Raw genomic sequence first — 13,897 nt, forward strand, 5'->3', positions numbered from 1 at the left:
TTAGGGGCTGTAATCATATACCAGTGCATGAGCATCAACAAACCCAGAACCAGAAGTCAGCCTCCGCTTGAAAGAAATTGCTCTTAAATACAAGGCAGAAGGTCAGTGTGGATAACAGAGGGGCACAGGCAGAGGAGATAAAAGATTAGTCAGCATGGGAAGCTCTGGCATTAGCATACATTGCTAAATTTTTTTTTCAGGATCATGATGTAGAGGAGTTTTAAAGGACAATAATGATAGTCTTCCGGAGGGCTAGAGGCAGCCCTGCCAGTAGCTGGGTTGCTAAGGAAAGAATAAAGGGGTTTGAAAACTTAACAGGTGAGTACTGGAAGAGGCCAATTTGAGGTGAAGCTGACTTCTCAGTACAGAATGAAATGATGGATAGAAAGGGGGCTTGTGAATGAGACTAGTCAGCTCAGAAAAGAAAGGTAGTAGAAAAATGAAAAGTAGAGTATGACTTCAGCATAATGAGAGACAGAAGGGGAGAAGTTGGAAAATGAACCTTTGTGGCTCTATTACCTAGGGTGGAGGGATCACTAGATGAGACTTTAAGGTGACAAATAGGCAAGAAGGTTGAGAGAGTCTGGGTGAAAACTTTAGCAATATGGACATTTTGAAAAGGAGGGTATGTTTGTTAGGGCAAGCCCTTTGTACTGCTGTACTTGTAAAAGACTTCAGAATTATTTTTAAAAAATAATAAAATACATTGAACATGCACATTATGCTGTATAGTATCCTTTGAGTTAATTATTTGAGTTCTTTTAGAAATAGTTTTATCATCCTATGTCTTGTACTCCTTTTTAGTTTTCTATGGTGATGCTGACTTACAGGCTATAGTTGATTAAGTAAAATTAATAGATAATTCCAAATGATGTTTGCAGGAGATGTTAAGAGAGGTGGATCCTGGATATTGAATGCATAATATATTGCATTTGGACATAATTACATAAGGCCTTGCATTTGCATTTTTGAGCTAAGTAGTTTGCTTCCTCAGAAAGATAAGCTATCTGCCTCTATGGGTCTATTTTAATGCAAAGTAAACTTTGTGAAGGATGGACTTAAAGTGACATTGAAGGTAGGCTGAATACAAAGCACAAGAGAGATTAATGCAAACTATCCCTTAATATTTTAGAGCATAAGAAGACAAGTTTAAGAGTTCAAATGGGTGGTTACTGCATATTGCTAAGGGGTGGTAACTGCTTGAACTACACGTTCTAACTCTGCTTAACAGGTTATTCTGTTTTTCTTGGGGGAAAATACAGAAAGGTTAATCCTTACAATCTTATGTCTGTTTTGCTTGCTGTGAGAGACGTTCAGTAGTAGACTAGGCTACAGAAATAGTCTGTAGTAAAATTCATTGTGGGCTAAGGTAAGTCAGGCTGTCTTGTATTTGCTACAGACCTATATGCGCCTTTGAAGCGACAGTAATTCAGAGGATGTGTTTGTAATACCATGGTAAGGTGATGGAGAGTTTAACTGTAGTTCTCCAGCAAAGGCCAGCTTTGCTCATAGCAGAGAAAATGGGTATTTTTTTAAAAATAGTTTGTGTCGTTCTTGTAAACTTCAGTAGCGGGAAGGAATGCTCTTTGAGCTTGGGGGAAGTTCCAAATGTAGAAAAAGACCACAGGCAAAGGTAAGAAGATATGCCACTTGTAAGTGGAGCAAACAAAAGGGAAGTACTAGCTGGTGCTGCTGGCAAAGTCAGTGTGATAATTTCATATTTTTTTATCCTGATCATGGATAGATAAATTTCATTACTCCTGGAGATTACTCTGGAGAGGTCTTGTGCCTTTTTTCCCTTTAGCTCCATCAGCTTTATCGAAGGAAGACTATAAGTCACCATGTATTTACTACTGCAAAAATACCTTGTAATAGACAAGAGGATGTCCAGGTATTTTTGCTGTAAGGTTTATATTGAATAGTTGAACTTTTGAAAAAGCTTGCCATTATAAAAAGATTAAGTAAAAAGGGATTTTTGTTCCTACTTTTAAAAAGATTTTTGTTTATGATCTTTTATGCCGTTGAGATGTTTTAGTTCCCCAAGTTTTCATATGGTTTTATGATTCTAAAAAATAATCTGTGATAAGGTTTGTAATTAGGATTAAATTTTTACTTTTGTTAAAACTGTTAATGTGATATTTGCTAGTAAGTATGACTTTTGCTATCAGTAAATATATGCCTTTAATTTTGTATTGCTTGGTAAGCCTTGAGGTTAAAAAAGTTTGGAAATACTTAGCTTTAATAGAAAAAGTGAGGGTACAAGTGAGTGAAATGAAGAATACTGACGGTGAGGTGAGGAGGAGGGATTTCCTTGTTGACAAATACAGTTTGTTGAAACTCCATGTTTGGTAGGGACCTATGCATAGCTTTCGTGTTGTCACAATGCAGAACTAATCTTATTCCGAACTGGTTTTAATAATTGTTTGGTTGTAATACAGACTTTCCATGTCTTGCAGCTGAATTTCAGTGCAGTACATCATTGTAAGAAATTCCAGATTCATTTGAGAGATGACACCAGCATCTTGTCCAGTTGCAGTCACGAAAGATTCTGATCAGTTAAAAGCACAAAGCTAGCCAAACTAGGAAACAGCAGGACAAACTGTTACAATTTTTTATTTAATCAGAGTATTTTTCTGTACCATGTTTCCTGAATTCATGTTATTCATGTACTGCATGCTAGAAGACTCCTGAGCAACATGTAGGTGTGATTGAGGCCTGAATTAGGTGAAATTCTGGACAGCACAGATTTTAGTTTTGAAAGCATACTAGGCAGAGATTGATCAATGGACCCATAAGTTATTAAAGGAAACAAAGATAAAAACCAGAAGAATAAAATGAAAGCATTGGAACATTTGTGTTTGTCATTTAAAAAAATCCCAAACAACAAACCCCCCAAAAGCCCCCACTTCAATTTGAAATAATGCTTAATTTCAAAATAAGCTCAAAGATTGTGTCTTTCATTTAATTTGGAACTTGTTTGGGGAACTGCCAAAAAAACAATAAACCAGTTCTTTTTTACACTTCTAACTGAGTGTTTATTCTTTCCCTTCTGGAAGGGGAAAACAGATAATATCAGTGCCAGTTTGGTATACAGTAGTGGATGAAGTCAGCAGTCCAGCCTTCGAGTATAAAGATAAATAACAATTGCACATTCCTACTTCTTATGTAACAGTTTCCACAGAACCCTGAAGAAATACAGGGCTGCTTGTGTGTAGTTTGCATGACTACACGAACATACAGTTTAAATGATAATACAGGTTTTGATAAGTGAACATGCAATGATGGCAGCAGTTCTAGAAAGAGATGACAGTCCCTATGTTACCTTGTGTAGTAGCAGTTGACAGTAAGTCATGTGTCTATTTCTTCATATTTTAATATCTCTAAACATTTTCAGATTGTATATGGAATTGGAGTCACTGTTCACTTGGAAAGTAATAGCCACCTAGCACATAAATTTTGGAAAATAATACCTTAGAAGTAGATTTTCCCAATGATACCACTGTGAAGTCCTCACTGTAGAAGTGCAAAGGCACACTCAAACCTGGAGAAATGCATATTTAATAACACCTAAAAGCAAGAGCAAATATTGATGTTGGTGTTAAGTAGAGTCTGTCAATGTTAAAGGTCTCTCATGGGCAGTGAATTGAGTCCATATACTATTGAAAAAGAATGGTTTCACTTAACCTGTCGGGGGCTTGAATTTATTCATCTAAACCCCCAAGAATTTCCTATGTAAAGTGTGAGCAGTTGTGCTCATTACTCACTGGTATGTGTTTTGGGACCCATCAAGAAGAAAGGTGTGAAATGTTCTATGATGTTCCTTTTTGTTAGGAAACCAGATTTAACCCTAAGTTACATTTGAACAAGTTTTTATAGCTTTAGTTCCCTCTTAAAGCCATATATGTATTGTAATGGGCACTCAGGTTATGAGCGACTTACATAACTGAAAGTAGACTGGAGAGGAGTGGGTGGTTTTGGAGAATTAATCAGATGCAAAGATTTCACAATTATGTGCTTAATTTTCAGGATCAATTCAGATTGTTTTCCTTCAAGTGAGGAAGAGTCACATCCCTAAAATTGATTCTTATTTTTCATTTTTACCACTTTCTGTGAACATTTTATAGTATGGGAAGTTGTCAATTGTAATGTAAGTATTTTTTGCTGTTCAAACCTTCGTATTAGACAGCTGTAAATAAATGGCCAGGTTGAATACAGTCTTCATGTCTGTATCCTTCCAGAGAGATACAATATCATTACAAATAGCGTGCTCTGAATTGATTTTATGCCTGTTACGAGAGCTGCTCGTGTGATGAGAATCCTTTCTGACAAACTGACATGTTTTGATAGGTGCTGAGGTAATTGTACAGATTTTTTTAATTAACCAAAAAGTGCAAGTGGTGTATTCTACAGAAGGTTAATCCCAATATCAAAGTTTAAATGTTAGTTTAAGCATTACTAAACATGACCAATCTCTTCTCTTGTGCATTTTTTTAAGTGTGATGTGAATTGGATGCTGAGGCTGGGCAGCTGTATTATGGGAATGTAAAGTAACTCGTTGCCTGGCAGCTCACAGGAAACATGTCTAAATATTTATTTCTGTGGATCTTTAAAGGAATGAGCTAACAGGCAGCTCTTCCTGTATGTTTTCTTTTACATTTTAATACCTCTATTATGTGAGAAATGCTTAATTATTTTAGAATATTCAAACAAGGAATTACTACTTCAGTACTCCATTTTTGTTTTTGTTAGACACTTAGACCACTAAGTGGACAACTATCAGCAACTTAGCAAACTATCAATAATCAAGTATTCCTATATGTAGGCTTATTTATTCATTCATACAAAAGTTTCTTTAGTTAATCATGTATTAATTATGAGGAGTTGGTGTCTCTCTTGAGACCTTAAGAAATAATTGCTACAATTATTCCTTGATATTTTTACAATATTTATACAGTTATTTTAAAGGAATTAGTGAGTCATTTGAGTTATTCTGTATTTTAAATCCGATATACTAGGCTGTATTTTTCTGAAGGTTTTTATATTTACCTTCATGCATCTTTCATGTGTTTGTATGTATATGATATATCTATTTATCTGTGTGTATATATATATTTAACTTTGCATGACACTGTTAAAACTTTCTGTTTTCATAGCATTTTTCCTTTAAGCAAAAGAGCCTGACATATACGCTTATTAAATTTGATTGCAGTCCTTTAAGTGTCCTGAAGTTAGAAATATGTAAAGATGACTTTGTCGAGTGAAATATAGCTACCCAAGGGGCATAAACAGCTTTTTAAGAGCATATTGTTAAAATCCACAGCAATTTAGAGCCAGAAACCGATTATAGGAAGAGTAAACATAGGGAGGTAATTGTGAGCAGCAAGTCGTCGTTACTAGGTATATCAATTAGAAGGTGGTAGGAAACAAGCTTAAACATTGTTTCGTGACATGTGTATTGAATCTGACGGGATTTGAGTGCGTGCTGAAAGTTAAGTCTTCACTGTTTTTGCTGATGGGTCTAAGCTTAAATGTGTGCTCAGTGTTAAGCATATACTCGGGTTGTAGTTAGGCTTTGTACATGTTAGGAACTTTTACAAAATCCTTGTTCTTGACCAAACTATATTATGTGTTTATGTAGCTACTATAGTGCTTTTACAAAAAGATAGCTGTGACTACAGCCACGTTTCTCAAAGGTGATGATGAGGTGTTAATAGTAAATGAAATTATTTTACAGGATACTAAATTTTGCCAGCATGTAAATCTTCCTTTTAATGTATTGCAGCCTAGTTAGCTGTCTCTGGTGCCCTCTAGTGTTCTTTTTACATGAACAAACCATAGTTACAGAGCTTTTAAAGGCAAGCTGCCATATTTGCTTGTCTTGTTTAGTTTTTTCTTTGTCAGTCTTCATCCCTTTTTTTCCTATGAATGTTAAAAATGCAACAGAAAAATCCATTAATCTTTATCACCTTGGCTCATTCACTTCTATCATGATGTAGACTCAGGTATGACGTGCAAGGCCGTCTTTTCTGAGAAAACTTCTCGTGTGATGATGAGATCTTTTATGTTACAAGCATATTGTGAAGTCTTGTGTGCTGTTTCCGCTGAAGTCTTTTTGAATTGGCTGTCCTGATAATCAAGTCTCTATGATTGCATTTTCATGCTTTAAGGGTTGGTTTTGATAATCTTCCAACTTATTTTGGTAAATAAGGAGATCCAAACAGTCAGTGCCATAGGGTTGCAGGGTATTGGCAATGTTTTACTTGTACTTACTTTATGCTGTAATGGTGTTCAGAGTTTCTGTAGTTTATTGTATTTTCTGTAGCATTTCAAGAGATATTAGCACTCTCGCTCATGTGCTTTTTCTGTTGCTGTCTACTTGTGTATCAGAAACCCCTGTCAAATACAAGTTTGCTGCTTATTACTTGTACGCAAGAGAACGGCAGACAGTTTAATTCCATAGTTAGCTGGTTTTATTGCTTGATTCTTGGATCTGTTTTCGTAAACAGTATGAGAACATGACACTTCAGCTTTAATACCTTACATTTTTTTCCTGGTTAAAATTGAGATTGTGTTTGTTTTTATTTAATCAGTGAGTTTACCTTTTTTTAACACGGGATCAGAAGTTCTACATCAATATTTACAAACTGTAAAGCATGAATCAGAATTTGTACGAAGGAATCACTTTCATCTCTCGTGTAAATGTGCACTAACATAACTCGGATCCAATGGATATTTTTATAAAGTTACTTTTTCAGATCCAGTATAGTCTACTGCCATATTAGCTAAATCTCATATTTGTGAGAAATACTGGAATGATAGTTCTGGAAGCAATCTGGCTTAACCCACAAAATTAATTATTTTTGGGGCATGCACAGGCCCTGAAAAAACTTTATATTGCTCTCTCTCAGTACATCATTCCTGATCTGGGGAAAACACTACTGATCAAAATTGTCGGGTACATCCCTTTTTGGGACAACTATCTGTTAGTACTGAGGTGGGCTTTTGTGATCCTTAGTCTTCTAGGTACTAGAAGATAACTGTTCTCTTTGCCGAGAAACAATAGTAAGATAAAGGCTTTTGACGCTCTTAGACTGGAAAATGAAATGCTGTTCTTTGGAACAAATCCAGATACTTGATCTGACTGAAGAAATAAAATATCAGTGTTTTTAATGAAGCAGAAGATATGAAAATGGTCACTTAGGACTCCATTTCATACTTGTACTTATTGTTAGCCATTGCTTTTTTTCACTAACTTCTAAGATAAAACTTTTAAGCCTCAGGAAAATGTTTGTTGCATTTCTGATTTCAGTTTTAGTAAGTTTAGGACTGTATGCACTGCAAGTGGATATTAATATTAGTCAAGCAAATCTGTAAATCAAATGTAACTGTGCCTTAAGCTCAGGGATTTGCTTGCCTGTATGTTACAGGCGCCACATTTGTAGCGCTTAATAGGAGAAATAGCAGTACGTTGTGAGTGTGCAGTTTTGCATTGTATTGCAGTACTGAAAGAAGCACTTGGAAGTAGTAACTTAATTGTTCTGGCACTTTTAAAATGCAAAGCAAAAAGACACTTTTTGACTTTACTTTCCGAGTACCCTTGTTAGAAAGGGAAAAATATAACTTGTAAAAAACCCACTGGGGTTAGCAAGAATGTTGTGGGTGGGGGAGAAGTAAAGAAAATAAAAGTTGCCACCAGGAGGAGCAGTACTAAAATATTCTCATTTATTTACTGGCACAGTCCTCTAGTGCTGTAGCTGTAAACTATCTGTATCTTTGGGAATATCGTAATTTTTTTTTAAGGGTAGGGTACTAAATATAGTGTTTTAGAATGCAACTAAAAAACCCAGAAAGAACGCAAATGAAGAACTTCAGTATTTTTACAAATTATAATCCAGAAAAGAATGATTCTTTTGACATTTGAAATTTTAATCACAGATTTAGATCTGTATCCTGGTTTCAGTATGTTATGCTGTTAGCCAGACTCTCTGAATCAAAATTAGATCGATTTTTGTGTCTCTTAGTTGAGACGTAATAGAATAATTTTCGGGAGCTGGTGTATTGGTATCGCTACTAACTGCAATTCTCAGTATCTGCTTAGACCAACCATTAGAGAAACAGACACTCAGGCAATGTAGCTGGCTCGTGCACTCATGTCTATATTAGAGGCAAATTGTCTGCTGTGTCAGGGAATAACAGGAAAGGAAAGGAACGAGTTCCATAAGAAATAGAAAGTGCCAGACCTTGTAGGGTTTTGGGGCTTGGGTGGGGTGTTTTTTTTTGGTTTTTTGTTTGTTTGTTTGTGGTTTTTGTTTCTCCCCGCCCCCCTTCCCCCCCCAGCTTGGGTTGAGTATTTTACTCATATAGAAAATGTGTATAGGCCATCCCATTATTCCTGAAATGCTGTGATGTTGTACATATAATCTAAATCAGACTTTGGAAAGGAGTGCGATTTCCCATTAATGCTTTTAAATATTGGTATTCCATATGAATTTTATAATTCATTAACTGGATTGTCATTAGTTCTTTGTTTCACATTCCTGGCCCGTTATTGTCACTGATTCATAATGCTATTGTATCTCTTCATGATATTAGCTCCCCACCCACTTAGTTGATTAAGTATGTGCTTTACAGATATTTTTCTACATAGTATCAACAAGTTATTTTTTTCACTCTTGTGACAGAGGTTTTTAAAGAGAACTAAATACTTGAAGTAAGCCAGGTTGATTTTCTGTTTCTGAGGTGGATTTCCAAAACTATTTTGGAGGATTGTTTAACACCTAAATTGAATGAGTGTCTGTCATCTGGGTGCTGTGCATAATGTAAGATGCTGGGCATGATATTTAGTTGAGGGTGATCAGCACAAATCCTTGGTGATAGTCCATTGTAAAACAACCAAATCACTTTCTATAAAATGTGGTACTGATTTTGGAATCCAAGGAGGTATAATGGGTCATGAAAATCACCGAGATACTCAAAACTGGCTGCTGATGCAAAGTGGGTGTGTGGGCCACGTCTGGTATATTCATCCTGCTGTACATCTGTGAGAAAGAAGAAAGTTTTTATTCTTCCTTTATATGGAACACTTTTTATTTTGTAATTTCTTTTAAAGTTTTAAACCAGGAAGTCTAGCAGTACAACTAGGTCACATGGAGATATAAAACTAATGAATAAGCATCTAAATGATTGCTTCTTAACTTTTTTTTTAAATGATCTGCTGCATTCTGATGAATGTTTCTTCACAGGATGAAGATGAGCTGGACTCTCATACCATGGTGAAGACCAGTTCGGAGAGTGCTGGTACCATGAGGGCCACAAGCACGATGAGTGAAGGCGCTCAGACAATGATTGAACACAACAGTACTATGTTAGAATCGGACTTGGGGACCATGGTAATAAATAGTGATGATGATGAAGAGGAAGATGGGACCATGAAAAGTATGTTGTTATTTTACTTTTCTTTTAATAATGTAATATGTTTTCTCATACTGCGTGAGAACATTGTATCATCAGTGGCTTTTAAGCGTCAAGTTCTGTGGCTAAAACAGGAGGAGGGGAGTATTTGTGTCTCTAAGGGCGCTCTATAGTTTGTGGAGAAAAAGGTGACTCTAGTGGGAGATTCAAAGCAGAAGCCTGGTTTTGGTGCTTTGCTAAGTCTCTCTGGAGGACTCGAAAATTAGTTTCTGTGAATTCTCCCTTCTACTGCTTCTCTCTTGCTTTTTGCCTCCTGTCTCTCATACATTTGGACCAGTTCCTTGGAGCTAAACTGAAGTGATGCGATTATGTGAGAAGCTGCTGCTTCAATGTCAGTGGTCCTGGGAACTTATCATGACTCTTCATGAGTTCAGCAATCAGTACACATCTTGCTGCAAAATTGTTTTGTAACTCATGATCAATTAGCAGATTTTTATTTTATAACTGTTATTATTTGAACATATGTTGGAATGTAATTTAATAATGCTTGATTTAAGGCAATGATCAAAAGATCGTTGAAACCTAAGTAAAAAGTCCAAATTGACTTCAGCGGCATGTGAGGGAGTACGTAACAAAGAAAACAATTTGCAAATGTTTTGAAGTATAAAATTATAAGTTACACTGACATATGCATAAATACGTATTTGTTAACTATTTAACTTATGTACCTACACATTGATGTGCTCATTATTTGGCTGAAGACTACTGCAGAATGAGGCCCACTGAATTTAATAGAATTATTTGTTTGAATGGGCAGCATCAATAGATTAATTTAACTCAAGCTCTAAGTGCCTGATTTCATGAGGCACAATGTAATGTTTAACTCCAGGCAATTGTTTGCGGGGGGAGGAGGTAATAAATAAAGCTAATGTCTCAAGAGTGGAAATCCGTGCCAAATAAATAACTTTGTTAAATGCTTCATAGCAAACATAAAGTTGCATTTGTGTCTGCACATATACACCTGATGTAATTTGTGCAAGATTAGTTGGAAGTGCAAAGCAGGAATATATGTTTTCTTTGTAGTTTAATGTACAGCAAATTGGAAGAATGGAGAGGTTTTGTTGATGATCCCCCCCCCCCTTGGATTTTTTTGTGGTTTGTTTTGTTGGTTTTGTTTTTTTTTTCCTAGTGTTCTTAGCAATAAGATAGCAAACATACCTGTTGATTAGTGATTAGTTTAAGTAGGGTGATTCACCTCATGAAAACACTCAGTATATGCTTTAATTTGTTTTCATGCTGAAACAGAGTATTTGCCTATTAAACTGCGAGGCTAATGGAGGGTTAGTACAAGCGATCTCAAACTCATCAATTTCAACAAGTTAAGGAAAAGATGAGTGATGCAAAAAAAAAAAGAGAAAGATATTACAAGCAAATTTGGAGTAAAGGATAATAAAGTACTTCTTAGAGTGGAAGTATTATGAAGAAAGGGTTTGTGCAGCCTTTCAAATCACTTCAGGCTTAATAACTGTCCATGTAGTTTTTATACATGCTGAGAGGAAATACCTGTTAGTATGCCAAACAGATCAAAAAAGTGTCATTAGGTTTGCACTGCAATCTCTTATCAGTGTCCTATTTGTCTGCTATGTTGCTGGAGACTTTTTTAAAATGTATTGTTGTTTTCCATTTTTAATTGATTTCAGTAACAATCTGTAGTTAGAAAGGGAATTACCTTTCTACACCTTGGCATTTAGTCAGTTTAATTCTTAAACCCATTATTCCTTCTTGTCAAACAAGAATATATAATCTTTGGGACAGCAGGTTTCCTTCCCCTCCCTCCCCACCATAAGTGACTGTTTTGAGACCTGTAACTCCAGCAAAGGAAAGCCAGCAAACTGGAGGTAGCCTGATGGCAAGTGATAAGTTTCATCATTCAGCTGGCAAGTGACAGGTTTGGTTCCAGCACTTACTCGCTGAACTTTCTTGTATTTTGCATTAGACACCCATTGATTAAAAACTAGAAATAATTCAAGAATAGGACCTCCACATCTCTCAGCTGAAAATAAATATAAACCATGTCCACTGTAGCTGGTCCTCCTCTGGTTCTGAGTCATGTGCTGTTGGCTGAAACAGGAGCAATAGCAAGTGTCCTAAATAAATGTCACCAGGAAGGAACATACAAATCCTTGCTCTCCCTGAGAGGCAGACATAGATTTTGTGCTTCTTTGTGCTTGACGAAGACACAAGATTTTTTGAGATTGGTTGCTTTTTCCCGTGTATTGTTATAGGCAAGTGGGCACTTTCTAGATGTTTGTGTGATTTGGTTATAATAAATCAGAACAGGTAGCTTAAAAGTACTATTTGATACTTCTGAATAATAGAACGTTGCAAGCAAGAAGCTTGGAGAAATAAACTTAGTTAACTAGGGAAGAGGGATTTCATTTCCTTCCTAGAGACACAAAATATTTATGACAAACTTTTTTTTTGGTAATTGCTCGTGTGTTTAGTTTCACGTTTTGTTTCATTCTGCCTTTTGTTTCCCTGCTCAAGGACAAAATAAGAAACAATAATAAGTTTTTATTTATAAGTGCCCATGCTTAGAGGCCTCTGGGAGCCATGACAGAAAATAACTAAAACCATATTTTTTTCACAAATAGGGAATTGTGCCCAGATAAAATTGGGATTTGGAACAAAAAGAGGCCTGTCATCCTACCCCAACATACAATATACAGCCTAGCAATAAACAACATTTATGCCTTCTTGCTTAGTATGCCTGTGCATGCTCTGAGCAGAGACTATGTGGTATGTACCTGGAAGGAGGGAAGAAAATGCAGAATACAGAGAGGTGGGAGGACGGAGCTTAACTTTAGGAGGTTTAACATGGAGTGGAAGAAAGAGTGGGATTGATGGAAGGTAGTACTACTTTTGTTCATCTGCTCGGATTGTACTTATTTTCATGTAGAAGTTTTTTCATATCTCAATTCAGAGACCGGTATTCAGACCAGCTTCCCCACATTCCCTTTGTGGCTTTTCGGCAAGGTTTAGTGTTAGGGCTTTCTGGTTCACCGAGAGTACTTCTGATTGTTCTCCTTTCTCCTTTTCATTAACACCACGTCCCCTCCCCCCCCCCTTTTTTTTTCTTTTTCCTGTTAAATTTATATTTGCCATCTGCTTTGGGCTGGCAAACAAGTTGCCTTTTCTTGCCAATTGAACTTATTCTGGGTTTCTAACTGTTGCTTCAGACTTCAGTGAAGCTTCTATATAGTTCATGGTTGGTTATGAATATATTAAAAGAAGAGGACAGTGAACTAATGAAATGGCATTTGACCGATAGAATGTAGAAAAGTGGTCAGGTTTTTGTTTTATTACTTTTTGCCCTATAAGACATGAAATGTTTTACGTTTAGTCAGTATAATTCTTAAATGGTCTTCCTTCTTATCAGAAGAATATAGTCTTTGGCATAGCAGGCTTCCTTCCCCTCCCTCTTCACCCATAGGTGACTGTCTTGAGACCTGTAACACCAGCAAAGGAAAGCCAGCAAACTGGAGGTAGCCTGATGGCAAGTGATGGTTTCATCATTCAACTGGCAAGCGACAGGTTTGGTTCCAGCACTTACTCGCTGAACTTTCTTGTGTTATTGTATTATGGGATCCTTGATTACAGTGGGACATGCACCACACTGTAGAACCTACATTTTGAAAGGAGAATTCATGAGTTGGTTTTATTTATTTATTATTTTTTAGTGATTTCAGTCCATCCAGTGTAAGAGATTGTGCCATACTGTAGGTCAGTCTCCTCTGTAATAGGAGGTGGATGCTTGCGTAGCTCTGGAGTGATGCTTCGTAACTCTTAGAAAGGCCTAAGTCCTACAGCTGTTTTTTCAACTGAAAAGCAAAAGCTATTGATATGTGTTTTAAAACAACCTGTGATCCAGGTCCTATAGGAATTCAGCAAGGAAACTTAATTATGGGCTGGTTTCAGTGATGGTGTAACACGGGCATTGATATTTCATGGGTGTAGTTTTGTTCAAGCATGTTTACTGTGCTCATGTTGAGATGGTTTGCTTGATGCCATATGCAGGTGTACTAGTACTTCACTCCTGTATATACAGAAAGAGATGGTAGGTGTTGCCAAGCCTATTCCAGTCCTCGAGCCCTCTCTTGTGATTCATAATAAAGTTGTTCGTTTATGCCACTAGTAGTAGTATCTTTTACAAATGGTTTTTTTTTCAAAGAAAAACATCATGTTGGCAATTCTCCTTCAAGAGCTGTTGCAAAATGCTAGCTTAACATGGATTTTCTTTGTTTTGCTGAAAGCAGAAATAAAGTATAACTCAGCTGGGATGAACTAATGGGTTTATAATAGCAGTGTCATTGAGTATTTTTTCTTCTTCTCCGGAAGGTGGAAAAATAGAACAAAAGTTATTAAACCAGTTTTACAAGTCTCATTCTCAGGAAGCGAAGCAATGTTTTGTACAGGAAACTCTTTT

General features: G+C 36.4%; 1 protein-coding gene across 4 annotated transcripts in view; it reads left to right on the forward strand.

Annotated features, from left to right (window-relative positions):
* The window catches only part of STK3 (serine/threonine kinase 3), a 151,984-nt gene that overhangs the window by 76,330 nt on the left and 61,757 nt on the right, over positions 1 to 13,897 (forward strand). For all 4 annotated transcript variants that reach the window (XM_076329351.1, XM_076329350.1, XM_076329349.1 and 1 more), the window contains exon 9: positions 9,243 to 9,435. In XM_076329351.1, the coding sequence (XP_076185466.1) occupies positions 9,243 to 9,435 (193 nt within the window). The remainder of the gene's footprint in view (positions 1 to 9,242; positions 9,436 to 13,897) is intronic.

The sequence above is a fragment of the Aptenodytes patagonicus genome, chromosome 2 (genome assembly GCF_965638725.1).
Source record: "Aptenodytes patagonicus chromosome 2, bAptPat1.pri.cur, whole genome shotgun sequence".
NCBI lineage: Eukaryota > Metazoa > Chordata > Aves > Sphenisciformes > Spheniscidae > Aptenodytes > Aptenodytes patagonicus.